Here is a 27,298-nt window from a genome sequence, read left to right on the forward strand (position 1 = left end):
AAGCCTACATATAGAGCGCTTTCGAATTCGTAATCCATCGGAACCCCCGAATCGTAATTGGAACACGCCATTCGTTTCCCTTCCGCTATTTTCTACTCTCCAGGTACCCTTCGCTTGGGGTGTTGTTTGCCTCTTGACTCTTGATTCAACTTGACAAGGCACCACTTCATCGTTCGACGCTCGATATCGAGGTTCAAGGTTCAAACTCAAGGGTGGTTTGTTGGTTGACGCTTAACGGCGGTTCGGTCATTGGTCAACGCCCAGCACAGGACTCGCCCTACGCTCAAAACGCCTCGCTCTACTTTCCCCTCTTCTACCATACGCCTTTCTTCCCCGCTCCTCTGTATTCCGTACCCGCCTCGCCTTTTGTCATTCCAACCCCTTTTGCGAGCGACGTAGACGGTCATTCCACGCCCCGTGGTGGCTTGAATCCCCCCTGTGATTCGGTCATCGGACAGATTCTCATTGTTAATTGGTCTGGGGTGACGCTTTATCATTCGACGTTGGGGTTGGGATTTTGTCATTTAGAAGAGCATTTGCGTCTTCTGTTGCTAGTTCGTTCATCCCTCTCTCTCTGTTTAGGCACCCCCCGCCGTTCGTAAATCGACCAGCCACACACTCAACACCCTGCATCTCCCATCTCCCTTATTCCCCATCTCGCCTTACACGTTTTACAGCACACCCCCCTCTCACGCCCAATGGAAGCCACCTTCGACAACCGCTCCAACGTCCTCTCCGCGCAAATCCGAACCAACCACGACCACTCTGTCGTCTACAAAGTCGTGACAGACCAAACGCGATGGCGGCGTGAGCTTACTTTTTTGAAGGATGCGAATCCGGCATTGGGAGACCCGCCTGTTGCTGGTGTTATTCATTGGAGGGAGAAGGTGTTTGAGGTTGGGGGTGTTAGGAAGAGTGTTGGGGAGGTTAGGAGGAAGCCGAAGGGGATTAGTTTTAGCAAGTGAGTGTTTGTTTTGTGGGGGGATTTGGTTTTGGGTTTGGGTTTGGGGGGTGGAGGAGGATGGGATGCTGATGAATATTTTATCATTTTTGTAGGGAGAGGTTTTGGAGGTGGTCGAATGATAGGAAGGAATATACTGTTGTGTATCATCAAGAGAAGGAGTGGCAGGTGCGTATAGCATACTCTCCTCCACCCCGTCTCATTCCCTTCTCATCCCCTCCGCATCCACAAACTAATATCAACTGACCCCTCCCCCAAACACAGGTTCAATGGAACAACGAAATAGTGGCGACCTTCCAAGTCCCGTACCGCCCTAAACTATTCGGCAAGACGAAGCCTATGGTTTTGAAGATGTGTCCTACTGCGTTGGAGAGGGATGAGGTGTTTTTGCTTTTGGTTTTGATTTATTGTGAGGCGAAGAGGCAAGATCGGATGGTATGTGTGTCTTTTTCTGAGTTCTTCTCCATCATATTGCTTGCCCTTCATTCGGCGTTTCGTTTTCTTCGAAATGTGTGCGGTATGGTACGGCTGACTGGTTTTCTCTACAGAATGCTTCGGGAGGATGGCAAGCTTAAGCTTGATCATGACGCTGTTATGGAATTTTTTAAATGGACGATTAGGGATTATGGACCTTGGGCTATTGGATTTTTTTTTTGTTTATACCTTGCACTATGGACGTTCTTGTCCCGCCATCTCCTGGACTTCTTTACACCAGAAAGGTTGCATACCATCACGGACTCTTGCTCAACTTCATATATTACACTGTACATCTCTGCACTGTCACCTATACACCGCCCCTTTTCTTCCTTCACACTACTTATTTTATTAGAATGCTGTTTAAAAGGTGTAGAGAAGTGGTATGTTGTTGTTTGCCTACGCCTTTTGGCGGAGGGTAGATTATAAGGAAGTGTTTGCCAGGGATGTACGCTGCGCAGAACTGTGATCAAAATCGCGCCTGGCTGTGCCTTTGCCCTTGATCTTCTCGAGGGACGAGAACGGGAACGAGGTTCACGAGAACGCGGGCTTGAGTTTGAGCGCGACCGTTGCACGTCTGGCGGTTCTCGGTCGACAAAACGCTCTACCGCCTTATGGGCCCCAGCTCACGTCCGCGACTGCGACTGCGAGGATAACGCATACCGATACCTATTAGGCCCGTACGGTATACCACCTGGATTCCCGTATGGACGACCCCGGCACGGCACGACTGACTCGTCCTCTTTCTCATCCTCCGCAAGGACTAGAACTACAACTTCAATCGTCATCGCAACTACCGCAACCTTTCTCAATCCAGATACCGCAATTACCAGTCCTACCTCCAGCGACACAACCGACGTATTCGTATACACCTGAACCTGAAGATGAAGACCAAGGACTGCTACCACCACAACAACAGCAGGAACTGCGGCTACAAGTCCAGGCTCTCCAAGAGAAATGTGAACGGTTACAGCGGGAGAGGGATAGATTTCGGGATGAGTTGGAGAGTTTGAGGGTTGAGTATAGGAGGGTGGAGGGGTTGAGAGGGAGGGAGACGGCGAGGATGGGTGGAGGGAGGGAGACGAGTGGCTCTGCTAGTCCTGCTGTGAGTTTCCTTGGAATTGAATTCGGACTGTGCTGAGCGGGATGCCAATTCCTACAGACGGTTGACTCGCCTGAACGGCACGAGGCATCGAACGGTCAGAGTTTCAGGATTCTGCAGGTGCGTACTTAGTAGTATTCTATCGTTTCTTTCCTACGAATTCGCACTAATACTAATGAATACTTTCAGAAACCTGAACCTCGAGAGGATGTTCCGAGACCGAGCACGAGCGTTTTTTCTGCGATTCCGAGTCAGACCATGGGCCGGGATCCTGTTCTTCCTGTTCCCGTCTCTGTGGCTGTTGATGTCAGTGCAGATTTCTCTCTGTGTGCAGCGGTAAATGTGGGTGCTGATGGTAGGGTCCTCCACAGGATTCGATAAACGTGCATGATTCGACGAGTCCACAAGCATCGACAACTCTACAAGCATCGACAACTCTACAAGCTACTACGAGCCGACAAGCTACGACAAGTTCACAAACTACTACGAGCCTGCGAGCTACGACTCAGCCACAAGCTTCGACGAGCAGTCGCAGTAGCAGTAGCAGTAAACCGCCACCCGCTGCTAAACCCCTTACGACGCTCAAACGTATCATCCTTCTGGTACGTCAGTTCCACGTTCACCTTTCCAAAGCGCAGTTTGTCTGACTCCAATCATCCTCATTTCCTTTTCCTGATTATTGTCGCTCAACCTACTGCGCTCGAACGCTATCGGGACGGATTGTGACTCGAATGCTATAAATAGCCTCCATCACCGTTCCATAACGTCCCTCCTACCCTGTCGACGCGTAATGCTTTGGTACCGGTTGACAAGACGAAGAAGCCGAAGGTGGTACCGAGGGAGAGGGAGTATGCGAGGAGGACGAGTACGTCGAGGGTGGTTAGAGCCCGTAGTTCGGGGTCGCAGAATGGGTGTAGAGCGAGTCCGGGGTCTTCGTCGAGTTCGAGTTCGAGTTTGGGAAGCGAGAGTGTGTCGGGTGGTAGAAGTGGGAGTGGAAATGGAGTTGCTTCAAATTCGGTGGTGGGGGCACGGGATAGAGGAAGTAGTGTTGGCGTGAACGGTGTACATGCCAATGCCAGTCCATGGTCGGTTGCGTCTTCCAGTTCGTCAAGTTCGGCGTCGACATCTAGTGGACAGTCACATATTCACAAACGGGCGGTGGAGGATGAGCTTCCGTATGTTGCTGTTCCGTTGTCGAAGCGTCGTAGACGGGAGGAGAAGGATGGTCGTGATGCAAAGTCTGGTTCGAGATCTAGGTCGCGATCGAGTGGTCTTCGGGCTGCGTTTCCTGATGAAGCTAGGGTGCGTGTCTTCTTTTTTTTTTGCTTTGGCACTGTTGCGGGTTGTGCTAATTGGATGGGAATATCTAGACGTTGGGGGAGCTGCAATCTGCAAGACGGCGGGCGGCGGGTAGTTCGGGTTCTGCGCAAGTTTGGTTGGAGCAGGAGGGGGAGAAGAGGGCGGAGCAGGCCTGGGCGCGGCGGCATCCACCTCCACCATCGCCGCCTCGAGAGCCTGGGCAGAATCACCGCCCTGGTCAGGCCTCGCTCGACACACCTCCTAATCTTACCTCTCCGAATGGGCACCTTAATGCTATCTCGCCCAACACGCGCGCGACTCGCGCACTGAACTCGCATCCTGCTCCCGCGTCTCCGACACATTCGAACCTCCATCCTCCAAATACTCGTACGAACCTGAACACTTGTCTAAATGGGCATTCCAACACCTCCACCATCTCCACGCTGAACCACGGCGAAGGTGTAGTAGACAGAGACGGAACCCGTAGCCGTAGCCGAGATTCAGGGTCGTTCTCTCCATTTGCAGATTTGGTGTACCCAGAGGGGGAGGGTGATATTTATGTCGAGCTGCCGCCTGTTTCTCGGGTGTCTTCGCCTGCGTTTGGTGATTTTGCGACTTCGTTGCTGCAGACGGCATCATTGCCTCGAGCTGGGTCATTGTCGCAAACTTCGGCGTTGCCTCAAGCTTCGACATTGCCTCAAACTACGTCCTTGCCTCAAACGGCGCCCTTGCCACCAGGACCTCCACTTCCACCTCAGCCTGCTCTGCCACGAACATCATCACTTTCGCGAGACGTTTTATTGTCGAGGGAGGCAAGGAGAGTTGACCCGCCTCCTCCCTCGGTTAGTGTTCTTCCAGAGGTGTTTGGTGAAGTTCCAGCGCGGGAGGAGCGGGTAGAAGAAGAACAGGAAGAGGAGGTTGCACGGGACGTCGGTGTTGGTGTGGACAGGGAGGTAGACGAAGAAGCAGACGCAGTTGCTCTGAAAGACGAATCTTTAACTCCTACTCTTGTTCATGAAGACGAGGCGATTGTTGACGTTCAGATGGGAGAGGATGCGACGAAAGGAGAGGAGATAATATATGGGTTTGAAGGGGAGTGGGAAGATGTGGATGCAGATGCGGAAGGTGAAGAAGAGGAAGAGGATGTCCAGATGGGAGATGGTGAACTGGGAGCGGGAGTGGAACAGGGGGAAGAAGAGGAAGAGATGAAGGTGGGGGTTGCTGAGCCTGATGTCGAGGTTGAGCATCTTGAAGAGGTGGTTCGGGAGGAGGTCTCGGTGCAACTTGAAGAAGAATCTGTTCCGCCTGAAGGGTCTGTTCAGTCTGAAGAACTCGGATACCCTGAAGATCCTTTCCGAACGGAAGAACCTGGGTTCGGTGGTCAGCATGAAGAGCTGGGCACATCTGAGGAATCTGGACAAATGGAGATGGTTGAATCAGAAGAACATGTCGAAACGGAGGAGCCTGTCGAACCAGAAGAGCCTGCCGACCCTGAAGAACCTGTCAATCCTGAAGAGCGTGTCCAGCCTGTCGACATTGTCCATTTCGAGGAAGCAGTCCAGCCCGCCGAGGAGGAGCGGGAGGGCCAGGTTGGAACGGTGGGAAATACGGATGATGCGGAGCCCATCCGAGAGGAAGAGGTTGTTCAACTTGAGGGGGAGGAGCAAGATGAGGGCCGGGAGGAGGAAGAGCAGGAGGTTCGCCTGGAGGATTGGGAGGAAGAGCAGGTCATTCGCCCAGAAAGTCCTGAGGGAGGGTCCCAGCCCCAGGAAGAGGATGAAGGGAGCGACGAGGAAATGCAGGTCGATGAAGGCGAGGCTGAAGTTCAACCAGAGGACGAAGAACGCGACGGTTCGTTAAAGCGCGAACTCAGCGTCCAGTCAGAAGAGGAGGATGAATCGGAAGACGAAGATGAGGGCGACCCTGCTGAATCTGCTTCTGCCTTGATAACGCGCGTCACGAGGTCCCGGACTGCAGAGAAGCGGCGGGCAGCATCCACACCTCTCACTTCGGACCGACGATCTACGCGCAGAACGAGGTCATCGACGAATTCACCTGTGAAGCAGAGGACGACGAGGTCAACGAGGTCAACAGCTTCCCCTTCGAAACAGCGGTCGATGGCACCTCCTTCAGCACAGAGATCGGCGTCTACCTCTTCGAGACAGCAGTCTACGAAGTCGCCTTCAAAAACGGCTTCCTTTCCGTCTGCATCTAGGGCTAGCACTTCAACCGCGCCTTCAGGCAAAACTCCTACAGACTCTTCCTCCTCTAAGAACTCTTCCACCGAAAAGCCATCCCCACCTTCAGCCTCTACCCGCACCGAACGAACAAAGCCAAGCACACCTTCAGCTTCTAAAAGCACTCGGACGTCCTCTGCAGCAACAAAAAGGTCGTCGAGGGTCAAGACGCAATGGGATCCTGTTTCGGGGACGAGGAAGTATATCGGGTTGGCACCGGAGGAGCTTAAGAGGATGAAAGTTCGTATGAGGTCTGGTCAGTTGCCGAGGAATCGGAGTGGGCTTACGAGGAAGTGAGGACGCGAGGTCGTGTGGGTTGCTCGAGACAATGCAGTTTTTCATTGTTCATTTTTGTCCCTGTTTCTTGGGGTTCCGGGTTGAGGGCCTTTTTCCTTCAGCGCGACGTGAAAAAGGGTGTTCGATTTACATTTGTGTGATACTACTCTGGCATGGACTTTGGGACTCTGTCGGCATCCGGAATTTCTACTACTACCATCCCCAACTCAAAACCTTTGGTCGTTTTGTATCGATGTATTTTTCGCTATCTTTCGTTGTCGTTGCAATTGTTATCGATTTCTTGCACCATCGAATTTGCCACGCCAGCTAGTCGTTTGGAAATTTGGGAAGGTACCCGTATACGCGAACGGCGTCTCAAGTATGACAATCCTCTCGCCGTTGGCATATCGTTCACCTAACCGTTTGTACAGGAGCTCTAGACCTAAGAAGAGTGCATTTTCCCCTCTAAATGTCGGGGGCATAGCTCAGTTGGGAGAGCAGTAGACTGAAGCTTCGAGCGTATTCTAAAGGTCCCGCGTTCAATCCGCGGTGCCCCCATTTTTGCTTCTTTCCATTTTTGCTTTCCTGATTTGCTTACTACGCCAGGTCAGTGCTTTCGGCTTCGTCCTGCTTTTGGTGCAAGTGTACCTCAAAGTAGCAGCGGCATTTTACTAGACTAATTGCGGGCGCTAAGTGTTGTCATTCATAAGCGCCTAGAGTCACCGCCAATGGTTGAGACACCTGCAGGCAGCGAGCGGCCCAAGTGCGGCTAACCGCCTGTTTAGTTTGTGCGCCAGTAGCAGTGGTAACGGACATCTCTGTGCGTTCGAAGATTAATCGATAGAGTCACGAGCGAGGTTATAATTTCAGGAGAGCGGCTGTATTCATATCAAGTTGAGTGCCGGACACCAGATTCCAGCAGATTCCTTGGACCTGCGTCATCGCTGCGGCGGCAGTGTGAAAGCTAAACGAGTCATTGTGAATGGAACCGTATACGGGTCCGACAGAGTGCCTCCGAAATCCGAATAGGCGCCGGCGGAAGTGGGACTATTTAAGTATATCAAGCACATATCTGGAAATCTCACCCTCCCGAGCGTCGATCCTGATCTTACACCATGTAACGTGACGAGTCTTGTGTGAAAGTCGAAGATAAGTAGCATGGTTCTTCAGAAAAGACATCGCATACAGTATCTCACACATTGGTATGATATTCCAGGAAACAGGCAAAACTTGGAAACAAGAAGACATATTTACGATAGAGTACAAGGTCCCAAAATATAAAACACGACACTGCGCCGCATTGCAACAACTTCAGTACAGGATGCATTCGACAATAGGTTAGTAACGCGTGTCCTTTCGTTGTCAGCCAAGCAGAGCAGAGCACAACACAAGAAGTCAAAAAAAGAAAAAAAAAAAAAAAAAACAAGACGCAAGAAAACATCGTCCATCTTTAAACAACGGTGAAAGGAGCAGAAGCCTCGACCAATCCATCCGCAGCCTTGGACACAGCGACCCATTCGGGGAGGAACGTCAGCGCCTCCTCGAGTGCCGGAATCTTGGGCTGCCTATCCGGACCAAACGAGCCATTATCAACCATCGCACTCTGGTACTCCACCCACTCGCACGCAATGCGTCCCGCAAGCTGCCCCTCGTCCTCCCCAGTGCCCAAAGGCGTCTCCCAATCAACATCGACCTCCCAAGCCTTGCCCCATGTCCGACTCCACAACCTGATCTCCTGCACCCCGTTGACGAGGTCAACCGGGTACCCAGGTTGCATACCCTTCGCTCCGCCGTGAACGACGTACCGCACAACTCGAACACCGGATTTTTCGGGCGGGTCAAAGTAGAGGCGGCAGTTGCGTGTGTTGCGGCCCTGGACGATGAAGCGCGCGGAGGCCCAAGCGGTGCGTGTGACGTCCGCTTTGAAGAAGGACACGTCGGTGGTGGTACGTTGGGCATCCGAGTCCCAGGTGCTCCAGGGATCTTTGCCACCTGGGAATGGAGCGAGGCGGTTGCTCTTCCATCGACAGGTTTCGAGGCCTGTTCGGACTTCGTGGGGGCTGCAGGTGATGTCCTCCTCTCGGGAAGATGGGAGGTAAGGGAGGACGCGTCTGAGGTAGGCAGGATTGCCCGTGAGCTCGGTGACGATCTTGGGTCCGTGGGTAGTGACTGCGTTGCCGGTGGCGTTCATAGGGAATACGTCCTCTCGATCCAAAGAGACTGTCTGCTGGAAGAAAACTTTGAAGGGGTCTTGTCGGGTGAAGGGGAAGACTACCCAGAGGTAGATTGTGAAACCAACAAAGACCGCCGCAGAGAGGAAGATGAGACCACGGTGCAATTTGGGGCTGAAGGGAGCAACGGGGAGAACGAGCATGGTAGCGAGAAGGGCCGTCAGGAGATAGACTGGAACGGTTATCAGTATCGATGCTTCACTGACAGCGATAACACTCACTACTCCAGGCACTGTTGCCGTCAGTTAAAGTTTGATTCATCGCTTCCAAAACAATGCTTGTGATTTGACCAACCAACATCACTACCGGCGGCACGGTCAAGAGAACCTGAGCGATCCACCACCCAATGGCTCCGTCCTCCTTCGACTTAGAATTGGTCTTGCGGCGGTTCGAAGCACCATTCGCTCTTCCAAACAACAACGGTGTTCGCTCGCTTGCGGGTTGGGTAGAGGGTCGTTCCGTCTCCGTGTCACTTCCGCTACTGCTGCTGCTACTGCTACTGCTGCTGCTACTGGTCGAAGCAGACCTGGAGCGTCGAGCACGCCTCTTCCCCTTGTCATCCGCTCGCTTAGACACGAGGATAGGTTGCAAAGTCCCAATGACAGTCGCTGCCCAAATGCCAAGGTACCAGACAGTAACGACGTAGAAAGACCCGACTTGGGATTTGCCGATGAGGATGGTCGACAGAAGGAGGGCGATCCACGAGAGTAGGTGCAGATGGAGCAGAATGGTGGTCTTCTCCTGTTCGCGGACTTCAATGGCATGCTTGACAGGCGAAGATGGGAATGCCGCTTGGAGGACAAGTGTCATGGAAAAGAAGCTGAGCGCGAAGAAAGAGAGCAGGACGAAATAAGGCCGAGAATAGATGGTCTATGGGAAGCGTGAGGCGACAATCTGAATTCGAGGGTTGGAGACTTACAAAAGGGTTGATTGCAACATATCCCCAAGCCAAGAGAGCCTGGAGACCGACAGTGACGATCAAGGCGATCCAGAAGCTTGCTTGCTTCCACACTGTAATCAGCACGTTCTTAACGGAGACGCTCTTGATTCGGGCCAGAATGCCGCGCTCAGAGTTGGCGTCTTCGTTCGATCCAAATGAGCGGGTGGGTTGACGGGTAGATGCTCCGGGACGACCGGTGCCAGCACTTGCGTTGTTCGCAGAATGCGGAACAGTGGGTTTTGGTGGGGGTGGTGGAGATCCAGCGTTATGCTTCAGCACCGCTCCAATAGCCCAAAGGAGTGCCAGAACGACCGGGCCTACGATCAACGAGACGATGTTGAAAATCAACAGTGCCTTCAGGGAAAAGGAGACAAGCGCCGCCTTGAAGACTGAATGAACGTTCAGCTTAGGTTCCGTTCAGACAAGTAAAGATAGACTTACGGTCGAAATAAACTCCAGGCTTGCTTTTCTGTTTCGCAGAGTCTTCTGGATTCAACAACCCAACGCCAACACCTCTGGCAACGTCAATCATAGACCAAAGACTTCTCTCGCCTCCCTCTGTGTATGCGGGTGCATCCCAGCGGGTATGATAGCGACTCCTGCCCTTGTAGAATGCGATATCAAGTCCTTCCCTCAGTAGTCCCCCTTCCGCAGCTAGCACATCAGGTCAGCAAATGGCGGAAACGAGTAACTGCGTAGTACGTACCTGGACCATGCCTATCTATACCTGTATAGACTGAATAGTCCGTGCCAGACCGAACGAAGCCTCGTGCAAAAGCATCTGAGAAGATTACGTTCGCGTGGGGGTGGCGAACACGCAGTTTGTGTGGTACATCGTCGTAGGCCTTGACCGGCTTCAACGAGGTGGATCGGAATAGAATAGGTCGTCCGCCGGATGCTGCTCCCTCAAGGTTCAAGAAGGTCGACGTCAGGTTTGCCCATGGGTGTTGGAGGAACCTAGATGTTTGTCAGTGGCGTTACCACACATTTGTAGATGAGCGACATACGCATGAGCTCCGTTCAGCCAGTCCTCCTCGCCATTGTTGATATTGAAGATAGCAGTCTTGCGTTGTCGGTTCTCTGCAAAGTACTGGATCAATTGCAGCAGAGTGACCACTCCCATGCCGTCATCGGTGGCCCCAGCTGCGGTAGACACCGAGTCGTAGTGTGCTGAGAACAACACGCCATCTGCAACGCCCCTGGGTATCTGGGTATGAGGGTCGTCGTCGGTACCGTCGATTTTGACGAGAAGGTTGGTTCCTTCGAAGTAAACGCCGTACTTGGGTGACGCCCAAGATCCGTTGCTCCTGAGGTCGTTGTCGAGGTGGACGTGGTCTTTCCCCCAGGCGATGTCGTCCAACCGGTTCAAAAGGTATTCGCGAACAGCATCATTCGCATGGGAATTGTATGGGTGTGGTCGAGCAGCAATCTATTCTCCTCGTTAGCCCGAACTAGGCTCGTCCGAGCCTGACTTACATGCTCCAGGTCCCTTCTAGCTAGATCTAGGTCAAATCCCTTCAGTTTCTTGCTTCCTGGGTGGGGAATCGAGGGTAGTTGGTCTGAGACGAGAACCGAGAAGAATGCGACCACATAGATGAGCGCTATGAGCGCCGTCGTTGGTAGGGTCTGGTAACCGAGAATCGAGCGGGCTGTCGTTTCTTTCGCCATGGTGAGAACACCAACAGGCCTTCTGTTGCTATTTATTGTTGAGAACGCTGCCTCGAGGGTGTGTTGTGGCTTTAATTTGACTGAAAAGGGGGAATCATGAAGCCACGAGGCACGTCGAGCTCAACGTGTATCGACGCGTCCCAGGCCCTGGTATGGTCGATGAGCTCGAATACGGTTTAAACGGGTTCAGCGCTGTATCTTGCTCGCTGTGTCGCCGTCGTCGTCGTGGTGGTTGTGGAAAGAGACGAGTGGAGATGCCGTCACTTTGCGTCATGGCCGCGCGAAAAGTATTTGGACGTGTCGAGAATCGAACCCGGAACAAGGCATCTGATGAGCAAGCATCAGCAAACGCCAAGTCCGACTCCTAGACCCTGGCCTTGGGCGCTAATTGTCGTGCACTGACGAGTCAACGTACACTTGAGGCTTTGTAGGCGGCCCACTCCGGTAAATGTATAGAGAGCACTTTGATTAGAAATAGAATAATTCATGGCAAACGGGTGAGAGAAGACAGAGAGACAATATTACAGCCAAGGAACAGCACTGCGAGATATATAGGGGAGCACAAGAGGGGTGGTCTCAAAGCTCTAGTAACGGTGGGCTATATGACTGTCTTTGTGCACCTAGCATTTAGCGGCGGCTGTTGCGAGATACAGTGAATCTGGATGATACTGCGCGTCGGCCACGAGAGCTCGACGCCCTTCGAGTTGATGAAAGCGCGGCCGACTGCCCTTCCGCAGCCGGTGTGCTTCCTCCTTCAGCTGGGGGACCTGAGGGAGGGGTCAATGGTACCGAACTTTGGCTAGTGTTGGTACTTGAGGTCGAGCATGCAGGGTTTTGCGAGGCGTGCGCGGCCTGATGTCCTTGCAAACCATGATACGTGTTCTGAGTGATGCTCCCTGTAGGTAACGTCGGTGTTGGATCCCCTGAGACCGATATCAATCTACTCACCGTGATTTGGGGCCAGTACAACATTACCGCCATTGACCATATGGCCACCATTTATCATGCCCTGAGAAATGGTGAGGTTCTCATCTGGGACAGGGTGGTTAGGCTGGATGAAGACATGGGCAGGTATTGAGTGACCTACAATGGTTGTGTATGTCCCCATCAAGACGTCCACCTCCGGTAGCTCGGGAGGAAATACGATAGTTGGGATATCTTCTTGACATGGTAATGTACAATGACACGACAAGTAAGCGAGGGCGGGCACAGTAAGTGTTGTGGTGCAGTCCATGAGATGGTTCCGCTTTATAGCATTTTTCAGCAGATAAGGCACCTCGTTCCCGACGCTCGCAGCAAATAACGAAACGCCTTAAATGCGGCAGATTAAAGAAGGAATTGCAGTTCTTTCAAACTGCAGATCATCGGCTGGCTTTGTGGCGCCACCGGTGTCTGTCTACCGATCGAAAGTTCAAACGTTCAAACCCTGCAGGAACTTACAGGAAACTGCTGTTGTCAATAACGCCCAGAGGCTCTCGAGCATCCGGCTTCTGAGCTCCTCCTTGCCAGCAGTCACATAGTCCCAGATGTTTGGGAAGTCGTCATCAGTAAACCGGGTATTTACTTCACAAGACATTAAAAGGCGCAGTAGAGTGCCCCAATGTGATAACAGCTGAAAGTTTAAACCCCAGGTCCTCCGGTCGGAAAGTTTAAAAATGTTCGCGGTATACCTCACTTCACACTCTCCCTTCAGCCACTTGGGTGGGTTAAATCAAGTGTTTCAAGTTCCCAGGTCGACTGGGAAGTGCAAAACAGTCAGTGTTTTCTAGGAGCTTTGAGCGCCTTTCTTCTCCGCGGTCCAGGGCCTTCAGAAGCTAGACAAAGCGGCGAAGTAAAATAGCGACTCCCTGATGAAGTGGCGTAAAGGGAAAAAGGGTTGAAGTTACTGTAGCGTAATATGGTATCGAAAGCACGAGGCAGTCATGGGTGGAACTTGAACCCTTTACTAACAATGACATCCGGATCTATGTTCACATCCTTGACCCAGCATTTGGAACTTTCTGTATGTTAGACCCAACTCGCAACGTGTCAGGTTTGATTCTTCACCGTATCACGTCGACGCCTTGTTCGTGGTATCCATCGGATGGTTTAACTCGCCGACCTCGACGCTCTAGCCTCCAGGAAGTCGCACACTTATGAAAAGTGGGAAATGCTGCCATACGGAAAGTGCGGAATAATGTCAGGGTCTTATGATGGAATAGACCTTACAAAAAGCCACACAACTTCGAATATCCCACCCTGATCGAGAGGATCAAAAGCGCTGCGCACAGGGTTTGTTCTCACAATGCTGTTCTCTGACAAGGCTCCCTCTAGTCGGACCCTTCTGAATCAGAGCCCTCAGGCTGAGAGGAAGGGGTCTGATTACCGGACATGGCCTTTTGTTTTCCTTTTTTCAGCGAAGAACCGGATCGGATAATAGTTTGGTGAGTTCCAGACCCCCCACCAACTGCGGCGTTCCCTCGACCGGCGGCAGGGGCTGTTGAAGCCAAAGAGGACAAGTCTTGTGCAAAGCTGTGGCGGTATTGAACACATGTCATACGGATGATCGGTATGGTCTAACCTCACAGGAAACATTAACGCCTTGTTTGTCGTTTCGACTAAATAAGCACTGACCTCGTGTCCGGACTCGAAGGCTTCGATGACATCGTCACTGGAAATCTTGCTGGATGTTTTCGGTCGCTTCTTGATTTCCTCAAGCTCCCGTTGGATGTTCAACTCGCTCAAAGCTTTCCCAAGCTTTCGAAGAGTAATCCGAGCTCGCATTCTGAGGTATGGTTCAAATTTCTTGTGGTGCGCGATCTTGGTCCCCCAAGTTCGTTTAACCTAAACAAGAAATTTCTTAGATTGAAGAGGCCGATGCGTTGGGGACTGCAGCTGACCTTCTCAGGCTGTTCGGAGAACCCCTTGGCGCCCAACGAGCCCACGACAGCGCCTCGGTACTCTCCAGCGTAATTCCACCTTGCTTTGGAATTGTTCAAGATCTTGATGAAGAGCGTCCAGGTGTCGCGGACGACCTCAGTCCTCGCACTCAACAATAGTCCAGGCTCGCCGGGACTGGTAGGCATCAAGGGGTTCGTGTCGTACCCCGGGAATAGGAACTTGTACGGTCCCTTTTCCCACAAGAGTCCTTGAGTAATCGACCCATAGTTCTTGTTGAGAAGCTCGAGGGAGATTTCAAGGGACAGTGGGGAGGAGATCGGGATGGGAGAGAAACCGTGGAGGTAACGGTCGACGTCTTCCTCCTTCAACTGAAGTGTACCTGTTCGAACCTTGCTGGGGGGAACCTGGATATTGAATGGGAGATGAGACGGTATATGTAAGGATATAAATCCGTGAGTTTACCTTGACGCGAGGTTTGCTTCGCGAAGACGTTGATGTGATGGGGGGCGAGCCGCTGGAACCCGGCTCGTCGGATACACTGGATTTTTCATCCGCCAAGGGAGGGACGCTTGCCGGGGGTTCGAAAGCGATTCCAACTTTTCTCGGACTCTCACTTTCGGCCTTAACCAGCTTTGCCTTTTTGGATGACACTAGTCCCGATGCTGTGGATCCAGGGTGTATGTCGGTCGATGGTTTCCGTTTCATGGCCACGTGGTGGTGCCCATCTTCATCTCTCGGATGAGAGAAACTACTAGTACTATCCTGGTGCATCATGATTAGATCTTACCGAGGCACTTGATTGCATAGGTATTTACCTCGTCATCGCTCAGAAGGACAATGATTTCGGCTTGAGCGCCTCTGTGGTCCTGGCAAAACGCGTCAGCAACCTGGAGATACCAACTTCCACGAGGGGAAATTGTGTACCCACCTCAAGCTTTGGTTTTCCCCCGCGATGACCCTCTGCTCTACTTGTCGAAGGTTCAAGTTTAACCTTCGAGTTATTCTGTATGAAATCTGAGTACCTCGATAACGCAATTTGGACCGGCGGCTCACTTGTCTTGGCGTCGTTGATGGCGACGACGCGGTGCCAAGCCCACCGTTGGTCTCGCTCGAACGACCACGATGATCTCCGCGATGAACACCTTCGGTTAGGCTCCTCACTTTTGCCTTCAACAACTCAACATCCACGGCTTGATCTGTAAGTCTGTCCAGCTTTCCTTGCAAATCGTCGACTTTCTGGCTGAGCTCATCGTTTTTCTTCAGCACACCAGCTAGTTGATCCAGTATCGTCTGCCATGATTGTCGGGAAATGACGATAGAGCCATGTTCGTCGCTGATTTGGTTGGAGTTGGACATGTGGGTTTGGGGGAGGAGAATGTGGCGGTGACCAACACGCCTTGGCGGACATGCAATGTGTTGGCTGTCGTCGTCACTTTGCCTGAGCCGTCAGCGACCGAATAGGGCGGACTTGGGCGACAGGGCTGGCACTTCTGGGAATCTGACTGGACCAGCGTAGCTTGAGCGGCATATAAGCTTGGACTGGCCCAGACGTCTCGGTTTACGTTCGTTCATCCACCATGGGCAAGCTTGCGCTGGCTTTGGCGTATCTTTGTGGTAAGTTCCTCCACATACATTTACAATGTCTGTTTCTAACACTGCTTTAGGCTGCGGCTGCATTGAGCCTACAGATGACACCTCGCAGTTCAAATCACGCGCAAAGGAAGACCCCCGAGAGCAGATGATTGACGCAGAGTTTATGGCCCGCAACTACACTCGCGATGCATCTGGCCACTTCCATATGACCCCAACGCCATCTATGTTGAGGGATAAGACCTCAAGTACCCAAGGCACATCAAGCTTGAGCCCTCCTGCTATGTCGCCAATGACGTCCAAGGAATCTCGGCCGCCCTCTCGCGAAAAAGCGACACCAAACCTGGAGTGATTTGTCGACAAGAATTGTGATTAACGAACGCTAATAGTGATTAAATACAGAGGTAGGTCTAAAAATGAGATGATCGATTCATATCTTTCTAATTCAACCGTTTAGGTGTTGTTTGCAACTGCGGCAGCCTCTCCTCCGAGTCCGTAACCTGCGCAATCCTATCCAAGCCATCCTCACCGATCACGCCCACCCAACCCTTTCCGCCATATCCAATCGCCTCATCCATATGCTCCACCACCGTATCAATGTCGACCATGGATGCGTAACTCAAATAGCAGGCGGCAATCGACATCACATCTACTGCTCCCCCAATCCCCTTTGGCGCCGTCATCAACACATGCGCCATGTCCGACGACCCTCGTTTCTTCAGGTTCGGCCTTCCCTCGGAGAAGTATGGCAGAGCGAGGGAGAGGAAATCGCGAGCTGCGAGGAGCTGGCGGTCTGAAAGGAGGGTGTAATCTCGGCGTCGGTTGGGTGGTGGATGGTGGTAGATGGGGAGCGTCAACGTTTGCGTGCCCGTGTACTCGTCCGTCTCGAGTATCGTTCTCCCTGCTTCCGAGGGAGATTTGGCGTCGACGATTTTCAGGAAATGGGTGAATTCGTTGGTGTTTGGAGAGAGGTTGAAACGTGCTGCAATTTCGGGGGTGAAATCGCCATCGGAGAAGGCGAGGGAGAGGTAGGGGACCAGTTCGTAGAACGACTCGAAGTCGGGGAACTGGTGGAAAGGGGAGGACTTTGGGATGCGAGGGATTGTTTGTTGGGAGAGTTCCGTGTTGATTTGCGCTCGCACTGCAAAGGTGGATTGGACGTTTTTGGGCGGTGCAACCGCACCCTTGGGTTTCGCGCATTGTAGGCTCCGAAGATGGTTGTCCTCGATGTAGATTGGCAGGTCGTCGATGTAGGGTGAAAGGGCCGTATAAATCCGGAGGTTTACTTTACATCGTTGTCGAAGAGCAGCTCGAATGACAGTCGTTGCGGGCATTCTGAATCTAGGGAAAGTTAACGAGAGCTGGCGAGGGGGTGCAGAATGAAAACCAAGTCACGGAGCGGATTTTTCGCTGAAAGCCAGGCCATACTTATACCAATCCTTTGAACGTCGTGTGGAAATGATTACGCCTTTGTCCTTATTTCTCGACCCTTTGACTTGGAGCCACCCCTCGTTGCTAGAGCGTGTAGATCAGCTTTTGCTGTTCTTTAGGCCCTTTGTCGACTAGAACATGTGTCCTTTGGCTTGATAACCGCTCGGAAAGTCGATGAACTCCACGTTTCATTTGAGTAAACACGAGTTGAGACCGCTGTAGCGTACCAAAGAAAACACAACCTAAGTCCACGGGCGGGATTCGAACGCGGACGTCGGCGCCTGTTGTGTGCCAACAGCCACCGAGCCCCTCCAGGCACAGCGCGATATATCGACTTGACCGACAACCACGACGTCCTCGACACAATATCCAAACTGGAGGCTCCAGAACGTATCGTATGGTAAATGCAAACTGACTATCTGGTGAACTATGAAGGCTGATGACCACGCAGACCGCCCGTGATGCTGGTTACGTCGCGCTCGAGGCCCAAGATGCAAGGGTAGACGAGAATGCGGACTCGACTTCGCAACCGTTATTGGCCTCCAGAGTAAACTACCGCCGACAGGTTGAACAGGGAGGGTCTTTGGATATCCATGAAGATGGAACGTATACCTATTCGTATGGTCCGACGGGAATAGCAGGCCTCAAACATAATTATTACACCCTGCTCTGCGCGTTCTTTGCTTCTATTGGGGGATTGGAATTTGGCTACGACCAAGGAGTGGTATGTGACTCTTTCACCTTAGATAAACTTGGCTGAAAGGTTCTGGGAAGATTGCGAATGTTTTGGTTATGGAAGACTTTGTTCGTCGGTGGCCAATTACACCGCTGCAGAAGGGGATTATGAGTAAGTGGAGTGATGGTTCCGCGCTTTGGCGTTACTCTGACGGCTCTCAGCTGCTGTTCTTGAGCTGGGAGCTCTAATTGGCGCCCTGTCCGCCGGTTTTCTCGCCGACCGTTATTCAAGACGACATGCAATCGTCGTTGCATGCGGTATGTCTGTTCATCACGCGCCAGCGCCTCCCACTAAACAACATATCATCCGCAGTCGTTTTCATCATCGGATCGGCCTTCCAAGCAGGAGCAATCGATCTCTCTCATCTCTTCATTGGCCGTGCAGTCGGCGGTATCGGGGTTGGCGCATTGAGTATGCTATCCCCGCTCTACATGGCAGAAATCAGCCCTCCAGAAGTGAGAGGCTCCCTCCTTGCTCTTGAGCAGCTATCCATCGTTCTGGGCGTCGTGTTTGGATTTTGGACCGGCTTCGCCACTCGCTCGATACCTGGGTCTGCGTCTTGGCGCATTCCGTTGGCGATTCAAATCGGACCTGGTATAATCCTTGCTTTGGGATGCCTGTTCCTTCCACCTTCACCTCGCTGGCTTGTGATGCAAGGAAGAACCGATGACGCTCTCAAGAGCTTGGCCAAGCTTCGAATGAGGACTCCCGAGCAAGCTCGGACGGATCCGTTACTACAGGCAAGTCAACCGTCGTTACACCAACGCAAATACTGAAATCATTCCAGATTGAACTGCTCGAAATGCGTGCCGAGACTGAACTTACCATCCGAACAACTGGACAGGACCCTTCCAAGTCTGGGTTCCTAACAGAAGTCAAAGCGTGGAGACAACTTTTCAGCGCTGAGTACAGACCGAGGACCTGGATCGGCGTCATGATTATGTTCTTCCAGCGTAAGTGGTTCTTTATCCCTCAGAAGGGTATCCTCACGTCAGTACACAGAATGGAGTGGAATCAACGCGCTTTTGTATTACGGACCGACACTCGTCGAAAGTATCGGTTTCAAGGGCGACACTGTTACGCTTGCTGTGTCGGGCGGTATTGGCATCGTGCAGTTCCTGGCTGTACTGCCGGCCATCGTCATCATAGACAAGATAGGTGCGGATGCGATGATTTCGGTTCCCTCCAGTATCCCCTAATGCGATCTTATTTCAGGGCGAAAACCTTTGCTTCGATGTACGTGGCTATTTGCTTCATTTTGAATGACACTAATCTTAGCATAGATGGAAGCGTGGTGATGACTTTGTCACACTTTTTCATTTCGCTTCTGGTGGGTGAGAACCGGGCACTCTGTGGGTCGCGTTTCTCATCTCTACGGTCATCACCAAAAGGTACCTAACCATTCAATACAGTGAAATATCGAGTGATCCTTCTTGTCGCCCGGGATAATCAGACTACTGATCCAATGGACGGCCCTTCAATGGACGACATTTTACTGAGTGAAATATACTGAAATGAAGCCGACTTGTTTAAAAGGTTCTAAAAGGTTCGCCCCGCGGACCGCCAAGCGAACTAGCGACGTAAAGGCCGGCCAGCCTGGCGGGTCATGACGTCACACCGAGCGAAGCTTGCTGCTCTGAAGCGGGGACTTTGACAGAAAGGAACAAAAATTCTCTGCTTTCATTAAAATGTTACAAAAAGGATCGCATCGAGGTAAGAGGATCATCATACATCCCCCAAACATACCAATGAAGAGCGAAGTTCAGCCATCATTTCGGCACCTTTTACCGAAGCCACCACTCCTTCGAAGGAAACACCTCTCCTTGAAAGGATGCCCGACATCACTTTATCTTAGGTACCTTTTGGTGATGACACAGGTTGTGACGTTCGAAGATGACTGGGCGGCACACAGGGCAGCCGCCTGGTCTGCAGTAGCGTAAGTGGCTCTCCATGGGGACCCGACATTTCTGACTCTAGGTTCGACCACAGAGGAATCTACATGTTCACCGCTGCGTATGGGGTCTCCTTTGGACCCATTGGTTGGGTCCTTCCGAGTGAGGTGTTCCCCCTGTCCATCCGAAGCAAAGGCGTGGCATTGTCCACTGCGTCGAACTGGACGAACAACTGCACGTTCCTCCTTTATGATTCCATTTACTAGTTTCTGACTCTGGCTTTAGTTTTGATTGGGCTCCTCACACCCGTCTTCGTCAGCTGGTCTCCTTCGTAAGTTGGCCCGCTCGTATGCATTCCACGCCGGCGCATTGACTCCTCCGATCAAAGAGGGACGTTCATGACCTTTGCAACGGCGTGTTTTGTGGCCTATCTTTGGGCGACCTACGTCGTCCCTGAGACGGCGAATGTTTCGCTGGAGGAAATGGATGAAGTCTTCAACTCTACAGCGGGGAAGGCGGACAGCCATCTCAAGCAGGAGGTAAGATCCGATCTCTCTCTGAGATCTACCGATCCAATGGGTGACTTATTAATTATACCTTCAGATTGAGGAGGACCTGGGGCTTCGTTCGCTCATTCGGGATTTGGCAGAGGACCGATAGCATTAGTGGTATGCAAAATACATAGACTTCCATGGACATCGTATATTATTGCTTTGTGCTTGCCATTTAACTAATACACACTATTTACATCCTTCAATACCAGAATTCAGAGCGGTCTCTGTTATGCCAACTTCGCATACATTTTGAACTATCGGCACGGGAAGGCATTAAAGATGCGGGGTCTTGGGTATCGTGAAGAGTCGCTTCTTTTGGATGTCCTTTGACCTTGTGGGAGACGAGACTCACGATTTCTAGCTGGTTGAGGCGCCTGATTTTGACATAGATCTTTTCAGGAAGGAGAGCTAAGAAGGCTGGTTTTGGCAATTGCAATAGCGTGCTTTCATTCCGAGGGAAATGGCTAACTAACCTTTTGAGGTAGTCTCAAAGGAGACAATTGGACTATTTCGGGGTGTCGGGGGGAAGGTACCCTATGTACGCGGGGCACGCTTCGACGTTCTCGATGGATGCAGTGGGTGGAACGCCCAGTATCGGGGTGTGGCCTCCATGTTGTTTCTCGAAAATATATATGCCACAGCTTACGTTCAGGAACGGGAGAAGCACCATTTTCAGGGGGCGATGGGAGGAAGGTGATAGAGCCGGACCCTATATGGATTAGGCGCCGGAGAACTGGCCGGACATGGGCCCTTCATTCAGAAGTTGTTCGACTCGAAACCTTCCTTGAGCATGTGAGGTCGGAAGCCCACAGCATAAGGGAGGTGGAATGTTCTTTTGGAGGTGGACGGAATGCAGTTGCTCGGGAAGCATGAGATCAAGATAACGAAATATGCATAGCCGTATACTAGGGAGTGGGAGTTGTCCTGAATAAGCGGCTGTTCACAGAAGAGGACTGGTGTTGATCGAAGATTGCTCGCTCACAGCAAGGAGACTAAACGAAGCGACTTTGTCGTTAAGGAGGTGCTGTGCAGCCTTCTCGATGCAATTCCGTTGGAGTGGACGACTCTTCCCAGTTCTGGCTGGGATTGGAGAGGACGGAGAGTATTTCTCTCCCCACGGTCCACAGGGTACGGGGTTCTCCCAAGCCGCATCGAGTTCGCGGCGAGGGCAGACTGGTCAGTCCTGTGGATCCGCCTCGTGGATTCAGGGCGCTTCATCCGCGATAAAGTCGAGGTGAAGGAGAATATAGCTCCGATGATCTCCAATAGGACATTGGCATCAGGAAAAACGCGAATGGATAATCGGGACTATACTTACATGTCTAAATACTAATAGGTCATGTATGTCTAAAATTCCCCTGATAGACGATCCGTGAAAAATAGTCCAGAATTTTTGTTCAGCTTTTTGTGGTCGTCAAAATAGACCGAGTTAGGACAGAGTTGGTGCACAGTATACGCAGTAGTCGCCGACTGCCGATGGCAAGATGTCGATGGCAAGAGGACCAGATTCGTAGTACTCTTTCATGCCGCGGAACTTGAAAGGCATTCAGTCCAGGCACGCGGCGCGCTACCTGGAACGAAAGAAGCGAAGGCAGATAGTTCGCGGGAGTTTCTGAGTCAGCTACATAAATTGGACTCCTTGAATAAGTATGGTAATGATCCTGCACAATTGCGGAGAAGCCGGCGGGAAGACAACTGAGTCCGACATGGGCGTCAATGGATTTTCAGGCGAACGAATGGGAAGTTCGATGCACTTACCAGTAGCCCGGTGAATGAGTTGCGTAACTTGGCGGTTGAGGGAGCTGTCTGAGAACCTGTCACAATTTATGTGAGAAAGGTGAATCTGGCTTATGAAGTTCCACGAAGAAAGTCCCGCAGCTGATGGCCCATTTACCCGAGTCTGAAAGCAGGACTAGGACTTTCCTGTCTTTGTTTCTCCCTTTACAGTCACGAGTCAGATGCGTTGGACGTGAGGTATGCTGCGTGTTCAGGAATGCTATAAAGCACTGCGGCCATTACCATGCGTTTCCCATTGCTTTCCTCCGCTGCATACTACCATGTCCAGGAAATATCCCAACAACCGCACTTCTCCGCGCACTACCAGAGACGGTCGTCGTGACCGGGACACCATAATAAACAACTCTTGTGGGTTACTGAACACCCACCGCTGACCACATTCCGACCTAACCACCCTCTTCCAGTCGGGCAACTCACCATCTATCATGGTGTGATAAACGGTGGCCATATGGTCAATAGTGGCAGCACTGTACTTGCTCCGAACCACGGTGCGTGCGCTGAGGACAGTCTGTAGTTCAGCTCTCATCCCGACTGCAGGCAGCATCGTTCAAAATACGTACAATAATCCGCAAGTGGCCCAGAGCTCGTCAAGCGGCACTGCGAACTCGAGTACTGATTCCACCACTACCAGTCAAGGTGCTCTAGCTCCTCTTGCCACTCCCTCGTCTCCGGCAGGAGAAGGAAACAGGGATTCCAGCGCAGAGCCGCGCCCGGCGCATTCATCTATACACAGATCGCAACGCTCTGCCAGTGGTGCGCGTCGCCGAGGCTCTAGATCCATCGCGTCTCGCAAGAATCACCGTTGAGAGACAGCTATTTGGCCAATGACTTGTGCTATATATAGCCTGCCCTCACTACGAGTCTGAGAGTATGATGCCCTCCTTATTTTCTCCAACCGTTCGCACAGTCGTTCCACATATGTAATTCTGGTCCTCCCGTTTGTAACATCACCTCGTTCAGTGTCCATACACTACACGAATCGTTTCTATTAGGGTTCTGTCAATATCGACGGGAGGTGTCTAAAGATGGCAAGGCCAGGTCCAAGTACGAGCGCACGCCCCACGGTCTAATCGGACATATTATCGTCTCCATGCACCGATGCCGTACATGCACATCCACGTCCGAGTCGCTCCAATCCTTCCCAATCTACCCTATCACTATCACTCACTGATTGTCACTTTCCGGCCCAAACACCCTCTGCCCAAGACTGTTCCAAAGGGCTGTCATTCCCAGGATCGAATGATACCCATCGAAAAGTCTCATTGCATATATACACACACACTGTCAGGCCTTTTCACAAGTTCAACGTTCAACTTTAGAGGCGGGATACCATAAGCGCTGGGGCGCTTCTTCTGCGCAATGATGTGATGTCGCTTGGCATGTTAGAGAACTGACTCGTTGAGATGGTATACTTTAACTTGTTGTTCACAGCTTGGAACCATGGAAGGCGAACGTCGACAGGATTGTGCGCAAGGGCTAGACCGGTGACCGATCGCTCTATGAGCGAGCTCGAGGATTCTCTCATCTGCACCAAGTCCTCATTACATAACATCCTCCAGCTGGTTACGCGTCTACGCAACGGTTGGGACACATCCGGAATGAAAGCCAGCCGTTCAGCCTGAGTGACCCAAGCGGATGGTTCGATTCCCGACAGTGTCAAATACTTTTTCTCCCCTTGGCCAGGTTCGTTAACGTTCGCTCCAAACCTCTTCTCATACCGTGCCCAAGATCCAATCCCTCATACAACCCTCCAACTTACACCACAGAACAACACTGTAAACCGATTTCAAAAACCAACAATGGGTTCGGTTGCGGATGCTATCTAAAACATGAAACAAGAGACACAAAAACACAAACGAAAAAAGAAGGAAGAAACGAGAACAGTCAAAAAGAAAAAAACGCCATAGAGGATGATCATGGAGAAAAGTGCTAAAAGCAAAACAGAAAAAAAGGCTGATGCTATTGAACACAGAGAAACAAAAAAGGCCAAAACGAGATGGGAGGAAAGAAAAGAAAAAGAAAAGAAGCAGGAGAAATGGAAGATGGATAGAAGAGACAAAACTAGGACAACAAATCATCGATCGAGAGAACGAAGATGGAGAAGGAGATGGGATATAGGAGAAAAAGGAAGAAGGAAAGAAGAGACTCAGAGAGGGAAAAGAGTTCGGGAGAACAAGAACCCATTCGTCATACAAAACAACCAGAGGAAAGGAGAAGAGAACAACTTCGATGGGCGAAAAAAGGACATAGGTGGCTAGCTTGAAGAAAGGGGGGCTACTTATTGCAAGAGGAGAAAGCCTTGAGAAATGTACATTGAGAAGATGGGGCGCTCGCAGCCATAGGGGTGACAGAGGCGGAAAATCATAGGTGTCTGTTTGTGTGTGGGGGGATGAGGATGAGGCTAATGTGGTGAGTCGATGTTGTCGGAGCTGGGATAGGCGTATGGCGGGAGTAGATGATGGGGCTGCTATATATGTTGGGGACGGTGTGCTGTGCGTTGATGGTTCCGAGAATGAAGTGCATGCGATTGAGATAAATAAATCAAAGCAAAATAGGATATAGGCTGGTAGTCATAGACAAGGCGTGGCGACGTCGTGACGGCATATGAGGCTGGCAGGCAGGATGGGTGGGCGAGTGAGATAGGAGGTGAGAGGGAATGTTGATCAGCGGATTTGGTGCGCATAATCCAGTTTGCTGCCCCCTCCGCGATTGTGCCTTTCTTTCTTGGGGAAGGCGTTCCAGAATCGTAACGTCTCGTCACCCGCGCCCGTCACGATCGTCTCGCCGTCAGGGCTCATGGCGAGGTAAAGAACACGGTTCGTATGGCCCGTCAAGGATGCAACCATGCTCAACGTTGGATATTTCCAAATGCAGATCTGATTCTGCGCCGTGGTCGAGGAGAAACCGTGAGTCGAGACCAGCTCATGGGAGGTCATGGACCAGATAAGGTTGCAGACCTGCAGTAACGGTCATAGTTAGCGGACAGTCCGTTCATTTAGCAGAACCAAATCATACCTGGCTCCCGGTATCAAGTTCCGACGTCATCGTGCCATTGATTACATTCCAGAAACGAATGTGCTTGTCCTGAGTACCGCCGCCAGTCGCCAGGACGCCAGTGACATGGGGGTCCCAAGCCAGAGCCTTGACAGCAGCGGTGTGTTCATGGAACTTCCACAATGGCGTGTCGCCCGGTTCATCCCCAACGGCGCCTCCGGCGGTCGTTGATTGTCCCGGCCTCGCTGCTCTCCGTGACCCCCGTAGATCCCAGATGCACACCTTGTTGTCGTTCCCGCCACTCGCCAGGTTGGCAGACCCCGCACCTCCGTCCCCGCTCCATTTCAACCCGCAGACCTCCTGTCGGTGGCCCGTGCACCGTTTAAAAGGCCTCTCCCCAGGCTCGCGTACGTCCCGGTGGTGTACCATCCTGTCTCTAGAGCCAGAGGAGAGTATGTGAGAGTTCCATGCGAGGGCACCTATTCGCTGCGTATGGGCTTGTTGATACGTTCGAATAAGCGTGAGGGTGCTGGCGTCGTAAATCTGCAGTTGACCGAGAAGCGTTCCAATGGCGAGAGTCGTCCCCTTTTGCACCCACGAAACCGAACTAATGCTGTCGTGTGAGGCGGACAGCTCGCACAGCTTGTTGACATGAGCGTTATGTGCAGTCCAGAGGTAGACACATGACCCCAGTCCCACTCCCAGTACGTTGGTGCTCGACCAGTCGACCAGGTTGAGATAAAAGTCGTCTGCGAGTTCTGGGGCGTCCAGAACGCGGTAGGGGGTCTTGCAAACACTCCGGGGCTGTCTCCGGGGACTTTCTAGAAGTCTCCGGCTCGCTGCTCGAACGGGGCTCATTGAATAAGCTTCATCGATGGGGTCGTCTAATCGTCTACTTGGAGATGCAGCGTTGGATCCTGGCGATTTATAGGTGAAGAGCCGGCGACGTGTAGGTGTGGAGGGCGGTAGTGCTGAGCGGATTGGAGAAATCTGGCGTTGGGGGGATGGCGGGGTGACTTCTGTGTGTAAGATCGATGTAAACATCGAGTTTGCTTGTTCTAATAGGGGTGTTTAGTCTGTAAGGGCGGTGTATGGGGTTCCTTTGGGACTCACCCTTCTGTGCGTCAGACTCGGAGGGTATTATCCTGTTTTTCGACGGCGTCGACGGCCCTCCCTCTTCCAGCAGATGAAACGACGTCCGGATATCGCCAGACTCTCTCGAAGGTACAAATCTGTCGCCATATTCGTGCCGTCGCGGTGACGTTGGAGGAAACACGCTTTCACTGGTGCCCGCCCGAGAGTCGAGCGACGGCGTCGAGTTTGTAAGGTCTGCTGAGCCGACACCGAACATTGGGTTGACCCTTTGCCGATTCTTCCTGGGTGATCCATCGTCGTCCTCTCGATGTGAGGCTCGTAATCGTTTGCCAAACGGCGAATTCTTCATCCCCGACATGGTGGGTGGTTCAAGTTGAACTTGAGCGGAAAATTAGCGAAATCAGAGGGCAGAAAAAGGGGAATATAGGCAAGATTGAGGATAAAGGCAGGAAATCAGGGCATAACAAGGGCAACAAAGGGCCAAAATGGTGGGACGCAGCGGGACGAGGTGGTGGTAAGAGAGGAACCAATAATTTGGCTCGAGCGCGACGCGTCGCTTAGAAATTTCAACAATGCCCCAAACAAATTGGTTCCGCTGCCACAGCCTCACGAGTCACTGCCAATCAGTCACGCGTTGAGCCTTGCCCGCTTTTATATTCACAGAAAAAACCACAAGGACGTTAACAGAGAAAAGCTTGTCTATATTAGGCCTGCAATGGTGGTCAGGCGCGCAAGCCTCGAGGTGAGATTGTGGACAGACAACGTCGGTTTCTTAATAAAGGAGAAGGTCCGTTTTCTCCTTGTAGCCCCATTCGTCGGTTTCATATGGACAATGATGATCGCAAGTTTATCGCGCTGACGTCCAACTTACCTTCGCGGCGATGCATGCTCTCTGAAACGCGTGGCGGAGGACAAAGGACCAGGAATGAAAGGGAGAGATGACGTTGAAATTCCCTGAGATATGGCGTCAATGTGTTTACTCGTCCACTCTATAGCCAGGGATGTATTTCTGGACACGTAGTAAACTCGGAGTTCCTCGTGTTGAAAATTCTCAAAGCTCGTGAGGAGCAGCCACTCGATTCCTGGAAACAACGCTGTCGCCAGGGTCTGGCGCAGATCCAGAAGAGAGGCTGCGATGACG

General features: G+C 51.9%; 9 protein-coding genes and 1 non-coding gene across 10 annotated transcripts; 4 read left to right on the forward strand and 6 right to left on the reverse strand.

Moving 5' to 3' along the window:
• Positions 1–698: 698 nt before the first annotated feature.
• CC1G_14095 (hypothetical protein) lies at positions 699–6,370 on the forward strand (the record flags this gene model as incomplete). Its single annotated transcript, XM_002911517.1, has 9 exons — positions 699–961; positions 1,057–1,129; positions 1,226–1,396; positions 2,112–2,540; positions 2,598–2,657; positions 2,727–2,843; positions 2,909–3,139; positions 3,282–3,839; positions 3,908–6,370. 9 exons carry the CDS (start codon positions 699–701, stop codon positions 6,368–6,370), a joined length of 4,365 nt encoding a protein of 1,454 aa, XP_002911563.1.
• A 453-nt stretch (positions 6,371–6,823) lies between these two features.
• On the forward strand, positions 6,824–6,907 carry CC1G_20054. Its single transcript has one exon. It is a non-coding gene; the product is annotated as a tRNA-Phe (tRNA).
• Positions 6,908–7,799: 892 nt separating this feature from the next.
• Positions 7,800–11,188, reverse strand: CC1G_04591 (hypothetical protein; the record flags this gene model as incomplete). The annotated part of the gene is made up of 7 exons (XM_001829850.2): positions 7,800–8,752; positions 8,802–9,450; positions 9,500–9,837; positions 9,962–10,174; positions 10,227–10,477; positions 10,528–10,949; positions 10,997–11,188. The coding sequence occupies 7 exons, from the start codon at positions 11,186–11,188 to the stop codon at positions 7,800–7,802; spliced, it is 3,018 nt and encodes a 1,005-aa protein (XP_001829902.2).
• A 627-nt stretch (positions 11,189–11,815) lies between these two features.
• CC1G_04592 (hypothetical protein) lies at positions 11,816–12,357 on the reverse strand (the record flags this gene model as incomplete). Its single annotated transcript, XM_001829851.1, has 3 exons — positions 11,816–12,084; positions 12,137–12,220; positions 12,276–12,357. The coding sequence occupies 3 exons, from the start codon at positions 12,355–12,357 to the stop codon at positions 11,816–11,818; spliced, it is 435 nt and encodes a 144-aa protein (XP_001829903.1).
• A 1,140-nt stretch (positions 12,358–13,497) lies between these two features.
• Positions 13,498–15,424, reverse strand: CC1G_04593 (hypothetical protein; the record flags this gene model as incomplete). The annotated part of the gene is made up of 7 exons (XM_001829852.2): positions 13,498–13,743; positions 13,802–14,011; positions 14,068–14,472; positions 14,531–14,830; positions 14,884–14,934; positions 14,997–15,071; positions 15,122–15,424. 7 exons carry the CDS (start codon positions 15,422–15,424, stop codon positions 13,498–13,500), a joined length of 1,590 nt encoding a protein of 529 aa, XP_001829904.2.
• Positions 15,425–15,645: 221 nt separating this feature from the next.
• CC1G_04594 (hypothetical protein) lies at positions 15,646–16,010 on the forward strand (the record flags this gene model as incomplete). The annotated part of the gene is made up of 2 exons (XM_001829853.1): positions 15,646–15,682; positions 15,733–16,010. 2 exons carry the CDS (start codon positions 15,646–15,648, stop codon positions 16,008–16,010), a joined length of 315 nt encoding a protein of 104 aa, XP_001829905.1.
• An 88-nt stretch (positions 16,011–16,098) lies between these two features.
• CC1G_04595 (hypothetical protein) lies at positions 16,099–16,992 on the reverse strand (the record flags this gene model as incomplete). Its single annotated transcript, XM_001829854.1, has 1 exon — positions 16,099–16,992. One exon carries the CDS (start codon positions 16,990–16,992, stop codon positions 16,099–16,101), a length of 894 nt encoding a protein of 297 aa, XP_001829906.1.
• A 536-nt stretch (positions 16,993–17,528) lies between these two features.
• CC1G_04596 (monosaccharide transporter) lies at positions 17,529–20,377 on the forward strand (the record flags this gene model as incomplete). Its single annotated transcript, XM_001829855.2, has 15 exons — positions 17,529–17,813; positions 17,864–17,936; positions 17,987–18,082; positions 18,138–18,472; positions 18,613–18,778; positions 18,828–18,983; positions 19,015–19,061; positions 19,104–19,155; positions 19,238–19,324; positions 19,362–19,371; positions 19,681–19,761; positions 19,803–19,879; positions 20,003–20,048; positions 20,106–20,256; positions 20,321–20,377. 15 exons carry the CDS (start codon positions 17,529–17,531, stop codon positions 20,375–20,377), a joined length of 1,719 nt encoding a protein of 572 aa, XP_001829907.2.
• A 1,323-nt stretch (positions 20,378–21,700) lies between these two features.
• Positions 21,701–23,295, reverse strand: CC1G_14096 (hypothetical protein; the record flags this gene model as incomplete). Its single annotated transcript, XM_002911518.1, has 7 exons — positions 21,701–21,805; positions 22,030–22,085; positions 22,166–22,210; positions 22,486–22,565; positions 22,629–22,680; positions 22,974–23,038; positions 23,237–23,295. 7 exons carry the CDS (start codon positions 23,293–23,295, stop codon positions 21,701–21,703), a joined length of 462 nt encoding a protein of 153 aa, XP_002911564.1.
• A 1,023-nt stretch (positions 23,296–24,318) lies between these two features.
• On the reverse strand, positions 24,319–26,515 carry CC1G_04597 (hypothetical protein; the record flags this gene model as incomplete). Its single annotated transcript, XM_001829856.2, has 3 exons — positions 24,319–25,025; positions 25,084–26,120; positions 26,176–26,515. The coding sequence occupies 3 exons, from the start codon at positions 26,513–26,515 to the stop codon at positions 24,732–24,734; spliced, it is 1,671 nt and encodes a 556-aa protein (XP_001829908.2). The 3' UTR covers positions 24,319–24,731.
• Positions 26,516–27,298: the final 783 nt, after the last annotated feature.

Source organism: Coprinopsis cinerea (assembly GCF_000182895.1).
Source record: "Coprinopsis cinerea okayama7#130 chromosome 3 map unlocalized cont3.3, whole genome shotgun sequence".
Classification (NCBI taxonomy): domain Eukaryota; kingdom Fungi; phylum Basidiomycota; class Agaricomycetes; order Agaricales; family Psathyrellaceae; genus Coprinopsis; species Coprinopsis cinerea.